Genomic DNA, 24,035 nt, shown 5'->3' with positions numbered 1-24,035 from the left:
GGTAAGGAGGTAGTCAGGTTAATTATCAGATATCAAAATGATAGAACACTGTGCAGCTATGGAAAATGCACAGAATGCAGATTGACATGGAGAAATATTCACAATTTTGTGAAAGAGAACAGGCATGCTAAAATCAAAATATGTTTTTATATTAGGTAAATACATGTGTATATTTAAATATGTGTGCATGCTAAATCACTTATAGTTGTGTCCGACTCTCTGAGACCCTATGGACTGTAGCCCACCAGGCTCCTCTGTCCATGGGATTCTCCAGGCAAGAATACTGGAGTGGGTTGCCAAGTCCTTCTCCAGGGGATTTTCCTGACTTAGGGATCAAACTGTGTCTCTTACATCTCAGGCTTTGGCAGGGGGGTTCTTTACCACTAGTGCTACCTGGGAAGACCCACATCTAAATGTTTCAATATGCATAACAAAATATGCATCTTCAGATATTTGTAAAGGGCATCTTTTCCTTCATCCTTCTCCCTATCTGAATCTTCTGATTCTGGTCTATGATAAATGTGAATTACTTCTGAAATAAACATAGAAATAGACATTTAAAAAATCCTTATTATCTACATAGATGTTTTAAGAAAAACAATGTCCCTTTAACCATCTATAGCTGCTAGGTTAAACAGGAAGTCCTTGTGAGTTGGTACTGGATGGCAATGATAAGTTGAAACAGATAGGAATAATTCATAGTCAAAAAGTCATCTGATTATCATGTTTCATATCTTCATATAACTGTCAGATTTTTTACACTAAAATGTTCTTCCAATAAACCTAAAAATCAAAAAGCCAATACCAAGATTTTTCTCCATCTATGCATCTGATTCTCAGAATATGCCTTTTATTTTAGATCAAAGCATCAAAATTGTCTTTGATTCCAAACAACCATGTAGATCCAGCATTTGCATCTAAAGTCAACCTATTTATAATCACAGATGTTTTTTAATCCCTGATTTTCTTTTTATCGCCATCATGCAGAGTGCTAGTGATAGTACAACTTGGACAGAAACAGCTCTGCTTTGTTTCGGAGGCAGTTTCCTTTACGGATGCAGGAAATTAAAAATGCAAACACCACAAGCCAGTCAATCAGGAAAGCAGCACTGTGAGTGTTACGGCTCTGAGGGTACAAATCAGGGAATCAGTTTTTCCCTTAGCAGAAGTATGTTCACTAAGTAATTTGTTGTTTTCTTTAACTGGAATTACCCCCTTCCATTAGCTGGAGAAGTAAGTCCAAATTAAAATCGCTATTTGTCAATTACCTGCTGGAGGTGCACTCAAGCCTTGGGTTGGGTGGTGGTGGTTTAGTTGCTAGGTCGTGTCCAACTTTTGCCACCCGATGGACTGTAGCCTGCCAGACTCCTCTGTCCATGGGATTCTCCAGGCAAGAACACTGGAGTGGGTTGCCATTTCCTTCTCCAGGGAATCTTCCCAACCCAGAGATGGAACCCTGGTCTCCTGCACTGCAGGCAGACTGAGCTACAAAGGAAGTCCCTTGGGTTAGGACCAAGCTCATCAGCTGTCGTTATAATCGCCATTATCTCACAGCGCTCAGAAGGCATAATTTGGGGTAGGGGAGATGTTGGAAACTCCTAGTTACTGTTGACATGAAGGCAGACATTGTTGAGGATTTTAAATTTACTGAATCATTCTCTTTTTCTTTCAGTGAATTTTAATTTTTTCCTCGTTCTGGGAGGACTTGCTCAGCATACGGGGTACAGTAGTGAATTATAATGACTTGGTCCCTGTCTACATACAGCTTACACCCTAGGGGAGGGAATGTTAAAGACTTGAGAAATCATAATCACAAATGTGACAAGCACTGCAGAGGAAGGGAATGGGGTCTGAGAAGGCGTAATGGAGAGGTGACACAGGTGAGTCAGGGAGTCTTCTCTAAGGAAGTAACACTCCAGCTGCTCTCCTCCTAATGTGCTTCTCTGGAGTCTGTTATCATCATCCTTTCCTAGTCCTCCTATTGTCTCCCTGGCCACTCCAGCTCCAATTTCTCTCACTGTGGGTTCCTCTTCTTCTATTCCAAACTCAGATTCTGAAGTTTTTCAGGTCTAAGATCTCCATCTTCTTCTCACTCCAAAGCTTCCCCTAAGGCAAGCCCTTCCACTCTGATCTCAAGCATCACCTACATTCAACAACCCCTAATTTAGTTTTCCAGTCCAGAACTCTTTTCCAAGCTTTGAATCCATGTGTCAGCTGCCTACATGACACCTTCATTTGCATCCCTCACCGGAATCTCAAATGTAACATAGCCCATGCTGAAGCTAAGATATTTCCTTCTAGCATCTTCTCTTCAGCCCGGTCTAGTTGGTAGCTGAAATACATCTTGAATTTTATCACATTTTCCCATCTACCCTACCATCAACTCTTGTTTGGGTACTGCAAGCCTTTGCTCTTCTTGTATCAATTCTGTTCCCTTCCAATTCCTGTCTTAAATGGAAATCTTTCCTGATTACTCCTTGTTTTTAAAATTCTTACACTGTTCTAAACATTGAATCTAAAATTGTTCAAATGGCTTCTAAGACCTTGCATGATCCATCCACTGCCTAATCTTTTGGTCTCATCTCATGCCAATCTTAGAATTATTCATTGTTCAATGAACCTCTTTCAGTTTTTAAAATTAAGAAGAAGAAAAAAAAAGGACCCTCATTTCTTAAAGACTTTGCATACACTGTTCCTTCCCTCTGGAACTTCTCAGATCTGCTTTATAGCATGAGTAACATACTGTTTTCTGTCTCAGATACCAGGACATTCAGCTTCAAGTAATAGATTACCTGGCGGAAGAAGTTTTATTATTAATAATCGCAATAAGGATACTTACTTGTACCTCATATCACAAAAAGTCTGGAAGTGGGCACTTCCAAAGTGAATACAATGTCACCCAAGACCAAAGCTTTCCCCTTTTCTGCTCTGCTCTTCTGTGCTTATCACTTTTTAATTTAGGGTCATCACCTTATGGCTACAAAGTGGCTGTGGGAGCTCCCTACATCATGGTCTGATACAACACAGTTTCTGCATTCATGGTAGAAAAGGGGAGAGAAGGCTCTCCTCTTGTGTATACCAACTCTCTCAGAAACCAAAACATTTGTTTCCCATTTTCTCCTCATCATATCTGTGTCATAGGGTGACTCTTAGCTGTCAGGGGGGCTGGTTAGATGAGCATCAGGAGACAGAAGGGAGATCATGATGGCTGGTGAATACATAATTAACTATGTCCGATGCAGCCTTCAGAGCACTTACCAAATTAGCAATCAAACAATTCAACAGGTAGGCACACTTTGCTCACCGTCTCCTCTGTGAGATCATATGCCCTTTGACTATGGGGAACACATCTGTTTCTAAGCCCAGCAGCAGTGTTGTGCCTGATCTGTGTAGGAAGCAGCTGGTGGTGGGAGAACAGATGAAAGTACGAGAGAACAACAGAGGCAGAAACCAGGAACAAAATGGGGAGAAAACTCCCAGCACAGAACTCAAGCGGATGGTCGTCTCTCATACCTCCCAGCTCAACTCTGCACTCCAGTTAATTTGCAAACAGTCTTTCATCAAAAAAGGGCAACTTTTGAAAGTGCTGCATTCTCTGCACCATGAACACAATTTTCCTAACCTCTTAATCCCTGCCATGTGAGCAGACATGGGGACTATAGTTTACATTGAGATCTAGGAATGAATTCTTCGGCAAAAATATTTTAACCACTGTTATAGAGTTAGATGATCCAGAAAATTTTAAACTGCCTCAAGGACATGAATGTAAATCAGTTCTTGGCTAAATCACTCCAAATATCATTCAACAAGAAAAATTTATGAAAGCTAGAAAGTTATTTAAAAGAAGAGTCATAAAATTGGGGGTTTACATTTTCCACTCCTGAGAGCATCACACTAACGATAAAGAAGTCATCCAGACGACTGGATGAGGAGAAAGCAGATGCAAAGTGCCTGGAACTTGAAGGATGCTCGGCATAGTATTTTTGTTCTTATATCTGGACCACAGGAACCTGATTTACTCCTAACTTTTTCATGTCCTATATATGTAATTGTAGGCAAGTTGAATATATTCTTTGGCTCATAAATAGTATAGCAATCTTACACCACCTTCCAGTTATAACATGCAGTCACTCTACTATTTAAAAACTTAAGTTAATAAAAATTAAATGGCATTGAACACAGTCCAGAGTAGCCAACCTAATAAAACATGAAGGAATAGATTCATATTCCCAAGATGCAGAATCTGTTCATAGTTTCTGATGAGCATTCTCTCTGGTCATCTCAAAACACAAAGGGCACTCATTGATATACAAATACCACAAAATATTTTCTTAAAGAAAGTTGTGACACAGACAAGATGAGATTTCAGATTTTAAATATGGTTGTTGTTTGAAATAAAATTCCTTAAAAAGAGAAAATGACTTTAGCGTTGGCAAAGGGAGTCCCCTAAGAAAAAGATGTAAACAGATGGCTGAGAAAGATCACCCACATGCTGCACGCAGATCTTGAGGCGGCATTTCTAAGAATGAGGCAGCACTTCCCAGCCTGGGCCACAGCCCACAAGGATCCTTATTTAACCCACAGAAAGCAGAGGGTTTTCACCTCTAACCAAGAGGAACCTCAGCCTGCTTGCCTCACAGCGATCCAGACCAGTCTCCAGCACTCCCCAGCGTTCCAACAGAGACTAAGTACCAATCGCTTGAGACAGGCAATCCTCTAGTAAATCAGGGTTTGAGATCAGCCCTGAACCAACGTCTTCCCATAAAAATGGGCTGTTAAGCCCCAGCTAAGCATATTAGGCATTCAATTTAATGTGTGACACACATCTGCTTCCCTTTCTCAGGGAAGAGAAGTTTCAAGATAACTTAAATCCTGGACTTAATCAAGGGGAAAAAAAAAAATTTGGCAATGTTTAAAACTGAGCTTTAAAATACAACCCCAAAGAGAGTAAGGGAGACCATTTAGCTATAACTAATGAGATTATATAACACCTAAATCAAATACAGGTTACCTGAGCTGAAGTACTCCATCTTTTATCTGGGCCCATTCATCTTTCCATTTGATGCCATCGACACTTACCAAAGACTGTCATCTACCTCTGGCCCCAGGCACAAAACACAAGCAAAAATGCAAATCTGGTAATCCACCCCCCTCCAAGCCCAAAGGCCACAAGAGGAAAACTCACAGATTTGTCTTTGACGAGGAAAGCGCAGCACTGAATCCCAGCCATCAACATTTTGTGTGGGTTCCACGCCACAGAATCAGCTCTGTTACGTTAAACAGAGGAAAAAGCAGGGTAAGGAGGGGAGACTCAGCTTCTTCTGGTGGGAAGAATGCTATGACCCACTGCAGGCGCATTCAGTATTCACGGCCAAGTCAGCGCTCCAGAGGACTCCTGGTGTGAGTGGTTTGGGGAGTTTGTTGTTTGGAGATTTTTTTTTTTTTTTAAAGCAAAACAATTACTTAGTTTTGGGCCTATTATCAAAATGTCACCTAAGGGGGCAAAGTCCAGAGAGATCCCCTTGCCTGAAGAAAAGGCACCGGGCCTGGGAAACCACACTTACCTGTGGATACCCTGCAGGAGCCTGCGGTGCTTCCTGGACATCAAGGCTGAGCCACCCCAAGAAGCCTGTTGAGACAGTGATACAACCCAAACTGCATTATTTCAGTGGTATTTGTTCACCAGCCAGTTGTCATTTGATACTGTAAGTCAGTTTCAACCAATATGGAGTCTAGGAATTTTTAAAAAATTATTTATTTTTAATTGAAGGATAATTGGTTTCTACCATACATCAACATGGATCAGCCATAGGTACTCAGATGTTCCCTTCCTCTTGAACCTCCCGCCCACCTCCCACCCCATCCCACCCCTCTAGGGTGTCACAGAGCCCTGGTTTGAGTTCCCAATGGACTCTGGGAAATTTTGATCACCAGCTGTGCTCAGGTGATCTGAACCTCATTGCAACAGAAGGGTCTCCACTGATGCTTAGGAATTAAATCCCCACATTATAAAAAGACTGGTAAGTAACTCGTTGAGTTGCCTGTGGACAAAAGACACAGTCCACATGCTCTAAAATCTTAGAATCTAAAGTACACAATAGTCCTTCAATGTTGACAATCCAACAAAAGTTAAGAAAGAGCCCAATATCATATGGAAAGAAACGGCAAGACTGTGCACCATGGATGTGGAGGAGGAAGGAAATGAGAGGTCTCCAGGTTCTCAGAGCATTGCAAAAGCTGAGCTCACTGGTGGACAGCAAAGAGTGGCTGCAAGAGCAGCCTTCCCGTTCAAGGCTGGCCAGGGGCAGGAGAGAGAGTCACCCAGGCTGCACCCTTCAAGGAGGGGCTCACTTGCAGAGTTGGGCTCTTACATGACCCTGGGAGTGAATGTCTCATTAAGTTTTCAAGTACCAAGCTGACGTTCTTATTTCTCACACTGATTCTTCCTCCCTCCCCTCCAGGCTTACTGACTCTGGGATTTCCTTTCCTCTCCTTATTGTCAGCTCTCCTCTTCTTTGCTTGAAACAATTATCTGCCCAATGAACCCTAAGGAACCTCGACTGCCTCACATTCCAGCCCTGCTTGCCTGGACTAAACTCTCCAATGACCCCAGAAGTTCCCAAAGGTTTGTGGGCCAAAACTGGTACACAGGCACATCCTCAAGATTCCCAGATAAGGGACTGATGATCAGGATTGTCAGTCAAGCCCCCTTGTCCCTGCCCTTGTCTCCCACCGTCATTCATGACGGACCATGTGTGACCCAGGCTGAGCTGTGGAGGCAACTGCCCTCAGGCTCTGGGAAAACTTGATCTGAACCTACTAATTGAGGCCCCCCAGGACTGGATTTTAAGAACTTGACCCTCTCAAACATGAAAATCACTTCCATTTTAGGTTCTTTTTACTTCTCGTATACACCCTAAACTCTAAGTTGCCTGCTTTTCTCAATTCTCTTATTCTTTAACTTCTTGAGAACCTACCAGTGGCAACTAGGGGAAGGGTTAATCAGGAAGACTCAGCCACACCCAGTACCCTCACCCTTTCTGCCCAACTCACACAGCTGCCCTCCCTGCTGCCTCCTCCACTGCCCTCTGCCTCTTCTTCCTCCTCAAGAAGCAATGTTCTGCCCATCTTAGTGAGCTGGGCTACAGTTTTAAAATCTCAGGAGCTCTTTCAAGGCATCAGTTCACTGGTTTACAGGGTGCTTAGGCATGGTTGGGGGCTTCCCTGCTGGCTCAGACAGTAAAGAATCCACTTGCAATGTGGGAGACCTGAGTTCGATCCCTGGGTTGGGAAGATCTCCTGGAGGAGGGCACGGCAACTCACTCCAGTATTCTTGCCTGGAGAATCCCCATGGACAGAGGAATTTGATGGGCTACAGTCCATGGTGTCTCAAAGAGTTGGACATGGCTGAGCAACTCAGCACAGCACAGTATTGGCAGGGTTAGAAACAGCTAAGCCACAAATACATTCCTCAAAAGAACTAAGGAGAAACACAACACCCCGATGCCAGCATCCTCCTTATACTGGCTTCCCTCTGTAACTTCCTCATTCCAAAGCTCACCACAGCATCAAACCAATGGATGTCACTACGGACCTCTGAGTTAGGAGCCAAGGGGACCGTTTGCCTCTGTTTTTCTCTTTAAGTAACCAGTTAATAATCTTAAATTGTAGGGCTAATCTTGAGAGGGAAGTGGAGGCAGGGTGGAATGGAAAGACGGCAGCTCCTAAGAGCCCCGGATTTTCAGTGTAGTGTTAGCCATCTTCTCCAGGACGAGGACTTGGGATGGAACGCGGGTGAGACGCCACAGGAAGTGTGGCTGGGAGCGTGAGGATTTGCAGTGGCCGCAGCCTCTGCTTCAGAGAAGAGCTGGACTAGCCCTGAAATCCTGGTCTCAGGCAGAGGCTGCAATAACCCTGGCTCTCACAGCCAAAACTTTCAACATGACTAAGGTTTTTCTTATTCAGTTGTTTAAAAATGCATTGTGATTAACTAAATTTCGGACACTATCAGATGTAAGGGAACCATTTTTTTGTGGGCTGCTGAGAAAGAAAAAAATATGACATCAATATACCAATTAGGTATATTAAAGATGTAAAAAAAATATTTTCAACAGTATACATGCTGGCCAACTTGGTTTTAAGGAAAATGCAGAACAAGCAATCTTGATTTCATTTTTAAAAAGAAACCCAAGTAAATACCAGTTTTAAATATTTTAAAGGATCTTTAAAATACCCTCTAGAAAACTTCAAACAGGCCAAAGTTATCACTGTAATGTTATTAATTTTTTTTATCTTTCGAATTAATAAACTTGGTATAGAAAGTTTCTTCAAGAAAAGTTACATGTTCCTGCATAGAATTTGTTCAGTGGGACTTCCCTGGTGGTCTAATGGTTAAGACTTCAGAGGACTTGGGTTCAGTCTCTGGTCTGGGAAGATCCCACAGGTGTGGAGCAGCTAAGCCCGTGCGCCCCAGCTATTGAGCCCTTGTGCCTACAGCCTGTGCTCTGCAACAGGAGAAGCCGCTGCAATGAGAAGCCTGCAGACAGCAATGAAGAGGAGCCCCAGTTGCCACAACTAGAGAAAGCCCATGGATAGCAACAGAGACCCAGCACAGCCAAAAAATAAATAAAATTTTTTAAATGTTCATTAACAGAATGATGTCTGTAATATTAGAGGGTGAGTATTGTCTCAGTGTTAGAGCCAATTTCTTTAATAAGTCACACAAACAGTTGTCAAATTTAATCTAATACTACAAACATGCAAACAGAACAATTTTCATGGTTCAAATATTTCCTTATAAAAGGGTTTTCTTAAAAAATTCAACCTCTGGTTTTTAAAAAATCTAGAGAGGTTTTCATTCACATCTTATCAATCACAATTCTCTCTAAGCCCCATAAATCTCTTAACATCATTCCCAATTTGGAAAGTGCTGTAGTTACTCTGTTTTACATAAACTATATAATCCATATTTGATGTTTCTTTTATGAGAGTAGAATGTTTAAGTATAACTGCTCATATATTTGATTTTGCCCCTATTTCTACAGTCACAAAAGTACTCACTTCATATTATCTTTCAGGACATAATGTATTATTATACTTCTAAGTCTGTAAAAATCAGTAACATGTAAGTTGAAATGTGAACAGATACAAACCCTACAATCTCATTGAAAGAAGTCACAAATAATTTACCTGACATATTGCCATTTGCATACTAATCAAGCCTGTAACTCTAGAGAGCTTCAGATGACTTCTGCTGCTTTTACCAAATAGTAGTATACATTCAATGAAAGCTTTGAGTTGCTAAAAAGTTCTTTTGATATTATATCATAGAAACCTTACTTTCAATCATCCAAACTACAAAATTAGGTGTAGGTGTATGCCCCAAATGAATGTTCAGTGAGTCAAAAATATTGTCCTTTCATTGTCTGATAAGGAAGGTATGAACTCACTGGAGGAGAGTTTCCTGAAGTCTCATCTTCAGGTTCAATGGTTCTCTCTACCAGGTTGAATCAAACTAATTAACTACTGGTGTCATCCACAAACAAAGTCAGAAAGCTCAACAAGCATTCTTAACCAGCTAAACTCAATTTTTTAACCCTGAATAAGTAGAATTTTAAGTTACTTTTAATTAAGGAAAACTATATTATGAGCAACCCCAGGACCTACAGAACTAATCACACAAAAAGGACAACCCTTTAAGTTAGAAAATTATAAAGAATATATATTATCCCAGTCACTGTCCAATAGCTATCTATGATAGACCCAGACAAAAGCTGTTTTAATTACGGCATGCAGTGCACCTATGCAGCTTTCGGCATTTTCCAACTGACTGGAATCACAGAACATTAGAGCTGCTGCTGCTAAGTCGCTTTCAGTCGTGTCCGACTCTGTGCGACCCCAGAGACGGCAGCCCACCAGGCTCCCCCGTCCCTGGGATTCTCCAGGCAAGAACACTGGAGTGGGTTGCCATTTCCTTCTCCAATGCATGAAAGTGAAAAGTGAAAGTGAAGTAGCTCAGTCGTTCCCGACTCTTAGCGACCCCATGGACTGCAGCCCACCAGGCTCCTCCGTCCATGGGATTCTCCAGGCAAGAGTACTGGAGTGGGGGGCCATTGCCTTCCTTTACGGACCACAACAGGCATTTATTTCCCTCTTTACAAATGAAACCAAAACCCAACGAGCTGGGGTCACAATGAAGAGGAGGCAGGTTTGAATCCTAAATCAGCCTCTCGACTCCACAGTGTGGAAGGGGTCCCCCATACTGTGCTGTCTTAATGACAGTAGATCCAAGGAAATTATCCAGGAGAGAAGAGGAAATAAGAGGAAACCTGGAAAACTAAGACAAAATACCCATCGAGTCTTGGGTAGCTTCTTCCTTATTACCTAACAGGATATGACATGTTTATCTCCCTAATCGGAAATATTCTTGCTTGCGCTCAGTGGCTCAGTCGTATCTGACTCTTTGCATCCCTATAGACTGCAGCCCACCAGGCTCCTCTCTCCGTGGACTTTTTCAGGCAAGAATACTGGGGTGGGCTGCCATTTGCCTTCTCCGGGGGATCTTACCGACGCAGGGATCAGGAGGACACACATCTCTTGTGTCTCCTGCATTGGCAGGTGGATTCTTTACCACTGAGCCACCTAGGAAGTCCCAATTGGAAATATATGTACATTTAGATACAAATAGTTGGAGAGCTCATATCTAGCTCCTGAGAGTATGAAAAACTTCCCACCAAAGCTGCAGAAAGGCTACACAGTTTAACAGACGGGCACACAGGGGTGAACTTACGTCTACATGGAGCCAGAGGCCGTGCCTCTCGCAGATGTCCGCTATCTCATCCAGAGGATCGAAGGCCCCCAGCACGGTGGTACCAGACGTGGCACACACAAGGAACGGAGCTGCGCCCTGCGAGAAGCACCCACACGTCAGAGTTCAAGGATCGTCATCATCACCACAGAATCCGTGGCACAGTTATACATCTGGACATTTATGTGGTTTCTTTGGAGACAAACATTCATTCAGTGAGTGTGTTTACATTTTTCCATCACATGGCCTCTGCCTGATATGGTAAGTCACTTCAGTTGTGTCTGACTCTTTGCAACCCTGTGGACCATAGCCGGCCAGGCTCCTCTGTCCATGGGATTCTCCAGGCAAGAATACTGGAGTGGGCTGGCATACAAACAGCTTAAGAAAACAGAAAATGCCATGATAATAGACTCCTTTGTCCCAACTCCACATGCCTTCTTATTCTCTCTACTCTCATTTTCTTTCTTAAGTCTTCTCTAGCTTTCCCAGATAGAAAGTAAATAAGCTAGCAACTAAGATTTGGTGCTGCCAAGTAAATAAATAAATTAAAAAAAGAAAGAAAGTGAATAAGTTGAACTCCCATGGCAAAATGGCTTGCTCTGTCGTTCCTAATTCCCTCCCAGGGAGACCCCCTTAGCAGCTCCAAAACAGGAAGGAACAGGCCTGGGAGACAGACCACAGCCCCAGGGGCAGGCCTCCCAGGCCTGTCTGCTGGTCACCTGGGAGCTACAAGGCAAGGGATGTGCTGGGGACAAATCTGGTGACAGAGAGGATACGGTAACCTCACTGGGATGCACTCCCCAAATGACAGCCGTGATAGAGAAAATTATTAGAATGTGCTGGAGAAGAGGACCTGTGTCTTTCTGCCACGATAATTCCTCATCTAGCCCACAGCTGCATGTAGAGGGAGCAGGTACAGTGAGAAACGGGAGGAAAGGAAGAATGTGGGAACAGGAATGCTAACTCCCACCAAGCGAGCCCAGCAGGCGTCCTGGCCCCATGAGAGGTTTTATGGCAGCCATGAAGAAGAGAGCACAGGAGGCTATTTCCAGACAGAGCCATCCCAACGTGCTGGCAGGGGTGTGCTTCTCTGTGGGGAAGTGCCTTGAGGGGAAAATCTGCAGACAAAGATGGGGGTGGGGAGCGAAAGTAGAATCCTGATCCAGAGCACCAGGAGTCAGGGACAACGATGCTTACTTGTCAAAGCCATTTTAGGATGAGTCCTTTTCCCCTCAATTTTGTCTTGAAAGACACTTGTTCTTATAATATATTTTATGTCCCATTTAACAACAGGGGTGTTCTGCTTGAACCAGATTCATTCCAATTTAGCTGACCTTTGACAGAAAGATGTGACTTCCTGGCTTCTAGATGGAGGTCATCTAGAATAAGGATGCTTAACCCCCATCTCCAGGCTGAAATGCAGAGGAATCACGGTGATGGTACACAGCGGATCCACCTGCCGGGTGGGGAGGTGGCCGTGACCCGTGGAACCCAGCCCACTGAGCCTCTTGGGAGCAGGGCCTGTGGCTGACAGAGCCCCTGGGAACCACGGGCTTCAGGGCTTCTGTCCTGTAATCAACTACCAACGGATTATGCCTTTATCATGCCCGTGACCTAAATGAAATGCGACCAAATTTACATCAGTCATTGAAAGCAACAGAAAAAGTAATTTACTAAAACCATTGAAGGTGTCTTTAATGCTGGGGCTTTCCTTATAAACTCTATGACATCCTGACAATTGTGAAAAATATCTGTGATAGCTATTATAGCCCATTAATGAGTTTTCCTCACCCTTTTAACAATCTAGCTACAAATACAAGACCCAGAAATTAAACTTTTGTAATCTGGATTTAACCTTCTATGTTTTTCCCCTTTCTCATATCTCATGCTATTAATGAGAAAACTCAGTGGAAATAATATTGATTGTGTGTTGCCAATCAGCTGAATTCTCTAACAAAGTTTGTCATTTCAAATGCTCATACACAAAAATACCTCCACTTATTCAGCGATCATCTTAGTCTTCTTTTTTTAAAATAAGCACTTTAGAACCTCTGCTGCTTCTGTGGCTTTCACCATCTTTATAATGGCATCAGGGTAAAGGTCACAGCTCAATCAATTAAAAAAATTGATTGTGGTTGGTCAGGGAATTGAATCCCAGAAGAAAAACAGAGTTGATGTACTATCTAATACCTCTGTAACAGCACTAATTAAAAGTTTAAAACAACAACAACAAAAAAACTAGGTCTGAAGAACTGAGAAAAAGAAACTAGTCATGAGATATGAAGATCTCAGAATGGATGCAAGATCGGTCCTCAGTGAATCCAAGCTCAAGTTCAACTGATGAAAGGAGACCGAGACAGACCAACTCTAACCCTGTTGCCCTTCTTTCAAATGTGCCTAAAGCAATTCTTACTTTTTAAACACTTCCCGTTTCAAGTTTTCAGCTTCAGATATGCCCCTTTCATGGACTTTAGTTGTCAAAACAAACAGAAATTTGAACGATGAAAATAATGATGACTGCTGTGGAATAAAATCCATCCAGTATGTTAGAAGATGAGTTCTTCATGATACTTTAAAAAGAAAAAACTGTTTGGCTATCTTTCAGGATGTTTGGTAATTCACTCACTATTGTGAAAATTGGTAAATAAGCGGGAAAATAAAATATTGATCCTGTCTTGGCTTGTTCAAACTGTTCCTTAGGGTAACTAAATAGGGATGAAGGAGCAAAACTGTTTATAATAGTAGGCCTGCCACTAAATGAAGAAGGGATGAGACAATTAGCTAGGACATCACTAGTGAAATAGTGGGTCCAGACAATGAGGACAAATGGCAGCGAGGTCCACGAGGTGAGAGGCTGATGCAGTTCTGTGATAGATGGACTAATAATGTTATCCCAAAGGGGCCCAAGACGTTTGCTGACTAAAGGGCAAAATGCCACCCATGAAGGCTTCTTGGTAAAAATTCCAACCTGAATCTCCCCAAGTCTCAATATCTAACAGCCAAACAGAAAATATAGAAAACAGATGGGGAGGTATAGGAGCACTTAAAGTCAAATTCTCAATGGAATCGACAAAATCTACCATCTGGAAAACTCTACAGGAGAAAGGACTTGGTTTCTCCAGTGGATCACTTGCAGGGGGGATAAAGGAAAAGAAGGCTGTGGGTGGGAAAGCATTTATGTGATAAATCAACCAAATGCAACACGTGGGCTTTATAGGAATCCTTATTCAGACCACCAGCTAGTTTTTATAAAGGACAATGGGAGAAAATCTAATGAGTGAATACTGGATAATGTTAAGAGCTTATTCTTTCTTATAAGTGTGTTGTGGGTTTTTTTTTTTTTTAAGAGAAAGTATCTTTTACAGATATACTGAATTATTTGTAGATATCATAATGTATAGGATATGCTTCAGAATGATCCAGTGGGAGGGAATGGGAGCAGAAGTTAATGATGGTGAAATTTGCATGACCTGTATGTGTAATCTCATTATATTAGGTTTATATATATTTAAAATTTTCCATAATGAAAAGTTTGAAAATTCAAGAAAGAAAAAAAGAGAAAGAAAGAAAGAAAGGGAAGGGTGAAGGAAGGATGGAAGGAAGGAATCATATGAACCATACAAAGAGCGGAGTCAATATTCCCCGCCAACAAGCATTAACAACATAAGTTCCTTTTGATAGGAGCTTCTGTAGAAAAAGATACAATTAGATTTTTTTTAAATAGATAAAACTAAAGGTGACATCTGTAGTCCACAGCAGAAAGAACAGGTTTCAATGTAGAATTTTACTCAAGAGGATAAAGAAATCGGATAACCTCTACCACAAGACAACTATCAAATCCATTTGTCAATGGAATGTTTTAAAAATATAAATCTAAGGACACACACCAGAAGCCAGTACATCTGCAATAAAAGCAGAATGTTTACATAGAGAATTTCAAACCAAATACAGTGCTCGAGCATGCTCCAGATAAGGTGAATTCTGGAGAAGTTAAAAAATTATAAAGAGTACAAGAACAGAAAAACAGAAATATAATGTTAAAATTTTCAAAATAAAAATAAAAGAACCCATCCCTCAGTATGAAGCCCTCTGAGGACAGAGAAACTTCTATCAAAGCTCAAAATCCGAACACACCTGACGCAGTGGCTGCCTATTGGAAAGAGATGGGAGAAGGGTCTGAAGCTTCGCTGGCTGTGGGGCTTCCAGGGGATGGGAAGGATGCATGGAAATGGCTGTACCTAATCCATCAGTCATTTGGCCCAAGAAGAAAGATGGCTGATGTCAGGCTTAAAAATAAAGCAGATATCAGGGCCAGGCTTTGCTGCAGTACAGCAGGTCACCAGGGCCATGCCTTGCCTCCCCCAGCAATGGGCAGGCCAGCTTTCAAACATTCTAGGAAGCCAAGGAAGAGAGGACAGTCTGCCAGAACAGAAATACTAGGCTCAGACCCAACGGGGGTGATGGTTACGGATGGGCTTCACATGGAAACAATTCAGGAGGATCGTTTGTTCAAGAAGTCAGAAACTACCCTGAATGCAGCCTGGAGGTAACTGGTTTGGCCTGAAGCATCCTCAGCGTCAGGAGTTATACAGCAGCAAGAGAGGCCAGAACAAGGTTGTGAAGCTTATTCTAGGCAAGGACCTGGTACAGAGTGACATCAGTGTTTCAATAGGCTCCAGCCCCCTGGGAATGAGCACATTCGAGAAGCTCCACAGAACACGCAGAGCAAGCACCAGACACAGCACCTCTGTAGATGAGCTCCCTCCGTCCACCCTAAGAGGACCTCTTCTCTCCCCGACACACAGACAGGCGCCTGGCCGCTGCCCCGCATCCTCTCCTTCATGCCCAGACACGTGCACGTTTCCCCTCCCTCCCTCTCCTTGCCCACGCACCTCTTTCTTGGCCTCCTGCACGTGCTTCTCCAGCTCCTCAGGTATCATCTTACCTCTGAGAGAACAGATTTGTGACACAGTCACACTCAGCAGTGAACAGACGTGGGACAGCTTTGTAAATGGTATCGATCCCCCCGCCACCGCCCCGGCCAGGCTTCTGGATCCTGTCCCCGTTACCTTCCATCTGTCTCCACAAAGCACACATTCTCAGTACCAATTCCAAGAAAGGAAGCAGACTTCTTCATGGAGTAATGACACTACATTCAAAGAGGCGAGGGGGAGAGAGAGACACGGATACACGGCATGAAAAAGGTACTGCTTATTAGCTACATGGGTGTGCATCACACGGCTGAGCCCAATCTCTGGAATCGTATTGCCTTAAAACATAAAAAGCATTCAACTGAGCTCTGCAGTATGGTGGTTAAAAACACTGACTTCCCCTGGGATCCGAGAAACCAAGATTTAATTCCAGGTTTTCCCCTACAGATATGGGCCCTTGAGCAAAGAATGCATGCTCTCCAAGCCTCAATTTGCTAATCTATAAAGTGGCTATATGGGTCCTCCTCCATCTGCTTGTCATGGAGTTAAAATGGTTAATACGTGTAAACAGTTGGCACAGAGCCTGGTGCATGAACAAACTTGGCCACTGAAGGTTGTTGTTTTCCGTAACACTGAGGAAAAGTTTCTCTTGATGCTTCTAATAAAACTCAGTATTAATGGAAACAGAATCTAATCCACTGCTGACTCAAAAACCCTCTAAGGGGCGATCAAGACTCTGTCTCAAAAACTGTAATCACAGACCACAGAGAAGCCGTTTTCAAGAGCGAACAATGAGTTATACATGCTGATCAGATACTTGACTAGTCTCGTTTAATACGGACTATAAGACAGAAATTAGACACGAGGGAATGTGGCTAAAATCATAATAATGAAAGTAATAAGTTTGGGATTTTCCTGGTGGTCCAGTGGTTAAGACTCTGTGCAGGGGGCACAGGTTCAATTTCTGGCTGGAGAACTAAGATCCCAAATGCCGCATGGTGCAGCCAAAAAGTAAATAAACAAAATAAAATCTTAAGAAGTAACACTCACTTACAGAAATCCTATGCGATGTAGCCCTGGCAGGAATGAGGCTAAGAGCTGGCTTTGGAATTAGGTCTTGTCTATTTCTTATTGGCAAATAGCAGTGTATACTCTGGGTTGTTGGGCCTTTTTTCCTACATAAATCCAATAAAATAATTAGCACTCAAACACTGGAGATGTTTCTCTTTATACATCAATGTGGACAGGTGGTCAGTTAATTCTTTTTCACGCCAGAAAAACTGAAGGGGCTAAAGGACATTATTGTACCAAAAAAACCTTAGTAATTTAATTTGTAGGTATGAATACATTAAAGGAGTAGTCATGCCTTCACACTTAACTTGATATATTCCCTCAAATGTGGTAATTTTTTCCCTCTTTTGTCAAGAGAGATTTATGGAGAGCTCTTTTTTTAACTCTATAAAAATACATGCCGAAGTAACACCATCAGGAGAAATGACATCATCCTAAAAAAATTAATTTCCAAATATCGAATAGGACACATTCGAAATGCCTGTAGGATGCATTCATTTCAGGTTGCTACAAAAACACATGCATAGTGAAGAGTAACAATGTACATGAAAACATAGTTAATTCTCTACTTGCTACATCAGTCCACCATAGCTTAGGTGACAGCTAAGGTGAATTATTTCTCACCAGAGCCTGGGGGCCTCTGGCACCAAACAGCTATTGATTTCATAATGATAAATAGCAGCCTACCCCCACTGACATCTGCCAGTAAGGAAAATCACACTGCTTTGCCCCGAAAAATAGCAACATATCCCCAATCAATGGATCTGCTGAATAAAAAACCTGTCCTCAGAATAAGAACAGCTTCTGGAGCTATTTTTGGGAATCTCTGGGCAAACTGGGAGTCCAATGGCAACCTCAAATGCATAAGGACAGATTTTTTTTTCAAAGCCTGAAAAACTGAAGTCTAAACATCTGAAAACATCAGAGGAGGAAAAGAACCTTGGAAGGGGGAAAAAAAGAAAAGAAAGGAAAGGGTGATGCTTCAGATATACTGAATAGTTTCAAGGGAAGGAAAAACCTAGAAGCCGGAGTTCAGAAGTAACAGCTGCATTTAGACACAAGAATGCCTGCTCCCTTCGAAGAGTAGTCAGTCCTTCTAAGATCCAGTCTCACCCTGGGTTTCACTGTCCCACAGAAGGTGCACGATTCTCAGCAGGCATTTATTTCTATAAAGACAAGACAGCCAGTGCCCACATGAAAGACAGAACTGCATGGAAATTTTCACTCCTGGTTCCAGAAAAGCTTTCCTCTGTGACCTTGATTTTCTCAGAGCACTGCAGTTTTCTGTGCTCATGGGCTGTGTTGTGGACACTCGGAGTCCTGTCCTAACATGCTGACTACTGCAGTGCTCGGATTAGCTTCAGGTGGTGGGGAGAGCAGGGTCGTGAATGTCATGCCTTAGGAAATGAAGAAAAGGAAGTATAGGGACTTCTCCAAGAGCATACAGCTGGCTTGATTCCTAAAGAGGCAGAGCCGGGATCCTGGAGACACCCTGGAAAGCACCTGCTCACCCCATCAGTGCCTGCGATGGTCCTGAGCCTGGGGCAGCCTCACGAGAGAGCAGGGCCACAAAGCGGGTGGAGCGGGTGAGGCACGTCCAGTGCAAAATTTAAGAAGATGTGACCTTGAGACGTGTACTCTAGTCCCCTCACTGCCTCACCCCAGCCTGGACCCTGCTGGAGAGGAACCAGGACAGCTGGTTGCTGGCCTGGGAGTGAAAAGAGCTTCCTTCCTCCTCGCTTTTGAGTGGCAGACAATATTCACTACTTCATGCTGATTTCCAAAATGATTTGAATGACAAAACTAAGATTTCTCTAAATTTAAGGAATTCCCATGTGCTAAGTCGCTTCAGTCGTGTCCAACTCTTTGTGACCCCATGGACTGCAGCCCGCCAGGCTCCTCTGTCCATGGGATTCTCCAGGCAAGAATACTGGAGTGGGCTGCCATGCCCTTCTCCAAGGATTGAAACCAAATCTCTTACGTCTCCTGCATTGGCAGGTGGGAACTTTAACACTAGCGTTCATATCTAACTGCTAATCAAGCTACAAATGTTTTTTACTTTAATTATTTTTCTCCAAAAGTTCCCTTTTCTTTGGCTCCCCTTTGGCAAGGCTCAGACGCTAATCTACCAGCACCTTGGTCTTGGAGGTCCCAGCCTCCAGATCTGTTGAGAAATACATGTCTGTTGTTTGGGCCACAGGTTCTATATTTTGCTAGAGCAGCCTGAGCAAACCAAGACACAGGTCGAGTTTGGTTTTCTGGCTTCATCTTCTGCTGGCATGTTAGCCAAAGCATATATTTTGCCTCTTTTCGCACACACATCTCCAACAGAGATTTTAAAAAATACTCAGCTCTTGGTTTCACAACTCCACAAAGTTTCCATTTCTTTTCATGCCCAATTTGCCAGCTACACCTGTGTTACTGGTCTTCCCCTGGCATCATCTTCATTCTAGTCTTCCACAGAATTTCTTCCCCACTTCCAGGGCAATTATTCCATAAAAGAACTCTGGTACATTTTATTTATTTATTCTTAACTAATTTATTTATTTTTGGCCATGCCACATGACATGCAAGATCTTAGTTCCCTGACCAGGGTCTGAATCCACTCCCCCTGCAGTGGAAGCACAGAGTCTTAACCACCAGACAGCCAGGGATGTTCCTCTGGTACCTTTTAAACCAAATGAAGAATGAAAAAAGGCAAAAGTATCACTGTGCTGATAGCAGGGCCCTTATTTAATCAGCCTTTCCAGGTGGGGACATAGCAATTCAAATGCAGAAGGGACTCTGCATTTCTGATATGCTAGGGTTCCTCCACCTGAAATACCAAGGGTTGGAATCCAGGCAGGAAATTCTACTGCATCATCATCTCAAGAAACCAAGCATTTCCCCTAGAAGTCCACATTCCTAAATATTCTTCTTTTGCTACAGAAAGAACATCTTGTGAGGAAGGGCCTGGGGAGGTAAGTTCAGAATCTCAGAGGAGATGACTCCTCCTAGCTGCCCCCAACTCAATGTCCACTCTGCAATTAGCCTGAGCTAACCAATGGTCAGGCAGGACAGGGGCAACACATGAGGGTGGTCAGGTTCCTGCACAGATTATACTTTTGTGATGACAAGATAACTTCTGCTCTTGGAAGAGAGTAACAGATACAGGAAAGTTCAGTTGGAATTAGCAGAAAACTGTCAGATTTTGCCCATCTCATGTGTTTGACAGGAGCCCTAGGAGTACTGCAGGAGCTACAGGAGGGGACGTGGGGAAAAAGCAGTGGTGGGATGGACAGAGGCCCCCACTGGAACTACAAACAGGAGAAATAAAAAGCATCCTTTCCAAGTAAGACAGCATTTGAGCTGCGCCCCATGTTGGTGTAGCTGGGTCGTTCTCTCCTCCTGAGCGCATGTGTGCTAAGGTGCTCAGTCGTGTCCGACTCTGCGACCCCACCGACTGTACCCGCCAGGCTCCTCTGCCCAAGGGATTCTCCAGGCAAGAATACTGGAGTGGGCTGCTGTTTCCTCCTCCAGGGGATCTTCCTGACCCAGGGATTGAACCTGTGTCTCCTATGTCTCCTACACTGGCAGGTGGGTTCTTTACCACCAGCGCCACCTGGAAAGCCCTCTCCTCCTCCTGTTAAGATATAACATTTCTGTCTAGTATGTGCCAGGCGCTACTCTATATGCTCTAACTCATTCGATCTCTGGTGATAACTAAGCTCACGTGGATGCTGGGTCGTTTTTATGGCTCCAGACTGTTCACCGCCCCCTGCACCCAGTCCCTTCTCCGGGCAGCTTTGCAGAGAGTCTCCTTAGGAGGTGAAGCCTATTTCCCTACTTCTTGGATCTGGGTTCCTATATGCAACTCACTTTACCAAGAAAGTGAGGGGGAAACGACAACGTGCCAGTTCTGAGCCCAGAACTCAAGAGGCCCAGTGTGTCTCTGCTGTTTTTCACCTGCACCGCTGCCATGACCACGCTGGGCCAGCCTGCGGGAGCATCCCTGTCGTCAGCCCAGCCCACCCACGCCCCGAGCAGCCATGGGCCAGGCAAGCCCAGCGCTGCTCAGCTGTCCCCAAACCGGAGGGGCATGTCTGGCTAGAGCTGCATGCTTCTGGGTTGAGGAGCAATTTGTTACGTTAGAGCTGACTGATACACTCATCTTTATAAATTAGGAAACTGAGTTACAGCAGGATTCATCAACTTACCCAGGTCACTCAGAGAGTAGGCAGTAGAGACAGGAACTGGCCCCAGGCAGCCTAGCCCCGGGCCTGCGCCCCCACCCACAGGCTGACCTCTCACTTCAGGGGGGTTGTGGTAACATCCCCTTGTATGTCTGTGTGACGTCACTGTTACTGAATAGCTCCCTTTCCTAGAAGGGCCCTCGTGTTAGCCACTCAACGCAATCAGTTTCACAAGGAAATGGGAGCAGAAGACAGAGCTGAGATCAGCAGCAATCACCTAAATTCTAATAAATAAGACACTCAAAGCAGAGATTCACAGAAAGAGGTGGCACTTTGAAATTAAGTCTTCTCTTTTCTCCAATAACGTTCCAGACTATAAATCTTGAATAAAAGGTGATATACAAAAGAGGGTGGCCAGGGCTTACAATATCAAATGCATCAGAATTTCTTTTGGAATTAAATACGATGCTGTACATAGGTGCATGACTTACACACTGACAAAAAGCACCCTTGGGAGCCCTCAAACCAACAAGCCCTCTTCCATGACATGTTCATTTTCAGAAAATCTGTATCTCATAACAAAAATAATTTTTTTTTTACCTCTGCAGATGTGAAAAGGATTAATCTTGGCAAGCCAGACAGCCCCTTTTCCTTAATATCAGGACAGTACTTGTATCTGGCTAAATTCATGGCATACATATTGGACACTGAACCACCTGTGAAAACAAAAATGGAAACATGGATAGCATGCTGTCATTGTCCCCAGAGCGCCAGCCACAGTGGGGGGCACGGATGGCTGTGGGCACGCCTGTCTAATGACAAATGACTGTCAAAGTCAAGGGAGCACCCCCCTCCCATTCCTTTTACACACGTCCTCATCTCTAGCTCCAGAAGTTTTGGTCTAGTCTCTCATTCTGGAATTTTTCTAAACTCAAAGCTTCCATCTATGGATGTAGGGCTGGTATCCATGTCTCCACAGTTAATAGTAATAATATTCTTTCTGTCTTTAATCAATAAAATGACAGCATGTGCTCCTCCCTGGTCCCCAAGAAAGACTGTAGGGGAAACAAAATACAATTCAGGAAACTTCTCAAGTAAAATGAATTGATAAGCTTGATAAACATATCATAGCCCTTCAAATTCCCACCAATAGATCAATTCATTTGTGTTGGATATAAATCCAAAATTTTAGACATCTCTCTTGTTGGCAGGTAGTGTTTATACAAAATATCATACTCTGGAGAAAGGCACAAACTTGATCCTCCCCAAGTAGCATGATTCATACCTAACTTCATGTCATGTGGAAATCTGCAGGGAGTTGTTCCTCATATTAAGGCAGGAATAAAATTGCAGATGCTTTAATGGAGGCAATAACTAATTGTACTTACCTGGGTTAAATATTCCATCTCCTTCTTTCCAGCCAATAAATTCAATCATTTTCTTCAGAACCGCTTCTTCTACCAACAGAAACACTGGAGACACCTCATACGTGTAACTAGACAGATATAAAAAACACTTCACTTGTATGGCTAGAGTCAAACCATCCCTATGGAGTCCCAGGAAATGCACATAGTTTTATTAAACCAAGTGGCTGCTGAAGTGTGGGTAGAGCCTTTGGAAATGAATCCTTCAGAAACGAAGAAATACCCAGAGACTGTGACAGTGCTGGTCATGGCTGGACAAATGCCAGGAGCTGGTGCGCTAGGGACATTAGCTACTTCGAAGTCTTAATTTACAGAAAACTTTTGCTTCCATTGGGAGAGATCAAAGCAGTGCATCTGTAGTCTTTGTATTAGCCATGAGTAGTGGCCATCTTGCTCTTTGGATGCTGTTTTGGAGGTTGGTTAAAGAAAAACCATTGTCGTGGCAACCAGGTTTATTAGGCTACTACCATGAGCTACCCTAGCAGTCAGCTGTAGAGCCTGGGTTTCCTCCACCACACTCTTGTGTTGGTATAAACGGCGAGAGCACTATGGACATCTCTTACAGTGTGGCAATTTGACTATAAAGTGCTACCTGGATCCCTGCTGTGAAGGTTTGTGGCTGAGGGTTGGAATGCTGTCAGCAGGGAGCATTGCTAAGTTAACCCCTTTAGGCACGTCCTGTGGTCATCCACACCTAATGACTGGTCCATCTGGAGGACCAACTAGGCCTGGCCACGTGGTCCCGGCTCCAGAACACCCTGCAGGGCCAGGGTAGCTCCAGAGATCCATGGAGTCAGCTGGTGGGGTCTCAGAGCCTGCACGGTGGCTTGACTCCTAACTCTGCCCAGCTGTTTCCTTCCCCTCCAGCACCCACAGAGATCCTAAGGGTTTCCCTTAATAAACACCCTGCCCACTAAGCTCCAGCTAGAGCAGCTGCCCAGGAAGTCCAGCCTGAGACAGTTACCAGGTCATTTTGTAACACTTCTTTCTTTCCCCAGAAAGCTGGAGGATGACTACTGTGTATCATCTCCTTCTCCAACAATTCTGTGATTACACTAAATTGAATCTGAGTAAATGTGTACTCTAAATAAGTAAGCTAAAGTAAAAGCTAAACAGACACATTTAAGTTTATAGTCACGGAATTTAATGCAATTATGCTAACATCTAGAAGAAAAAAAAAAAAACTTCGGTAAAGAAGGGAAAAAGAAGAACACCTACTGTGTATCACCTCCCTACGTGCCAAGCACTCTACAGACATTACATCATTTTTCAACAATTTAGGTTCTATTTTCAACCATGTTTAGGAAACTAACACATACTAAAAGTGTGAAAAATGGGGACACATGTAAAAAAAAACATATTACACATAAAAGGGAAATAATTATTTCCTTTATAGTATGAAAAAATTACTATTAAATTTGTCTTTGGAAACTACTGCTGCTGCTACTGCTAAGTCACTTCAGTCGTGTCCGACTCTGTGCGACCCCATAGATGGCAGCCCACCAGGCTCCCCCGTCCCTGGGATTCTCCAGGCAAGAACGCTGGAGTGGGTTGCCATTTCCTTCTCCAGTGCATGAAAGTGAAAAGTGAAAGTGAAGTCGCTCAGTCGTGTCCGACTCTTAGCGACCCC

At 43.4% G+C, this 24,035-nt stretch overlaps 1 protein-coding gene across 5 annotated transcripts in view; it reads right to left on the bottom strand.

Annotated features, from left to right (window-relative positions):
• GADL1 (glutamate decarboxylase-like 1) overlaps nucleotides 1–24,035 on the bottom strand; it is a 195,805-nt gene that overhangs the window by 122,277 nt on the left and 49,493 nt on the right. For all 5 annotated transcript variants that reach the window (XM_010835560.1, XM_010835559.1, XM_010835563.1 and 2 more), the window contains exons 5-11: nucleotides 22,370–22,476; nucleotides 21,582–21,697; nucleotides 15,877–15,956; nucleotides 15,700–15,754; nucleotides 10,790–10,906; nucleotides 5,565–5,629; nucleotides 5,186–5,267 (exon numbers count right to left, since the gene is read on the bottom strand). In XM_010835560.1, the coding sequence (XP_010833862.1) occupies nucleotides 5,186–5,267; nucleotides 5,565–5,629; nucleotides 10,790–10,906; nucleotides 15,700–15,754; nucleotides 15,877–15,956; nucleotides 21,582–21,697; nucleotides 22,370–22,476 (622 nt within the window). The remainder of the gene's footprint in view (nucleotides 1–5,185; nucleotides 5,268–5,564; nucleotides 5,630–10,789; nucleotides 10,907–15,699; nucleotides 15,755–15,876; nucleotides 15,957–21,581; nucleotides 21,698–22,369; nucleotides 22,477–24,035) is intronic.

This window comes from Bison bison, unplaced genomic scaffold (assembly GCF_000754665.1).
Source record: "Bison bison bison isolate TAMUID 2011002044 unplaced genomic scaffold, Bison_UMD1.0 scf7180017864043, whole genome shotgun sequence".
NCBI classification, from domain to species: domain Eukaryota; kingdom Metazoa; phylum Chordata; class Mammalia; order Artiodactyla; family Bovidae; genus Bison; species Bison bison.
The sequence above is the reverse complement of the archived record's forward strand: the minus strand, read 5'-3'. Positions and strand labels throughout refer to the sequence as shown.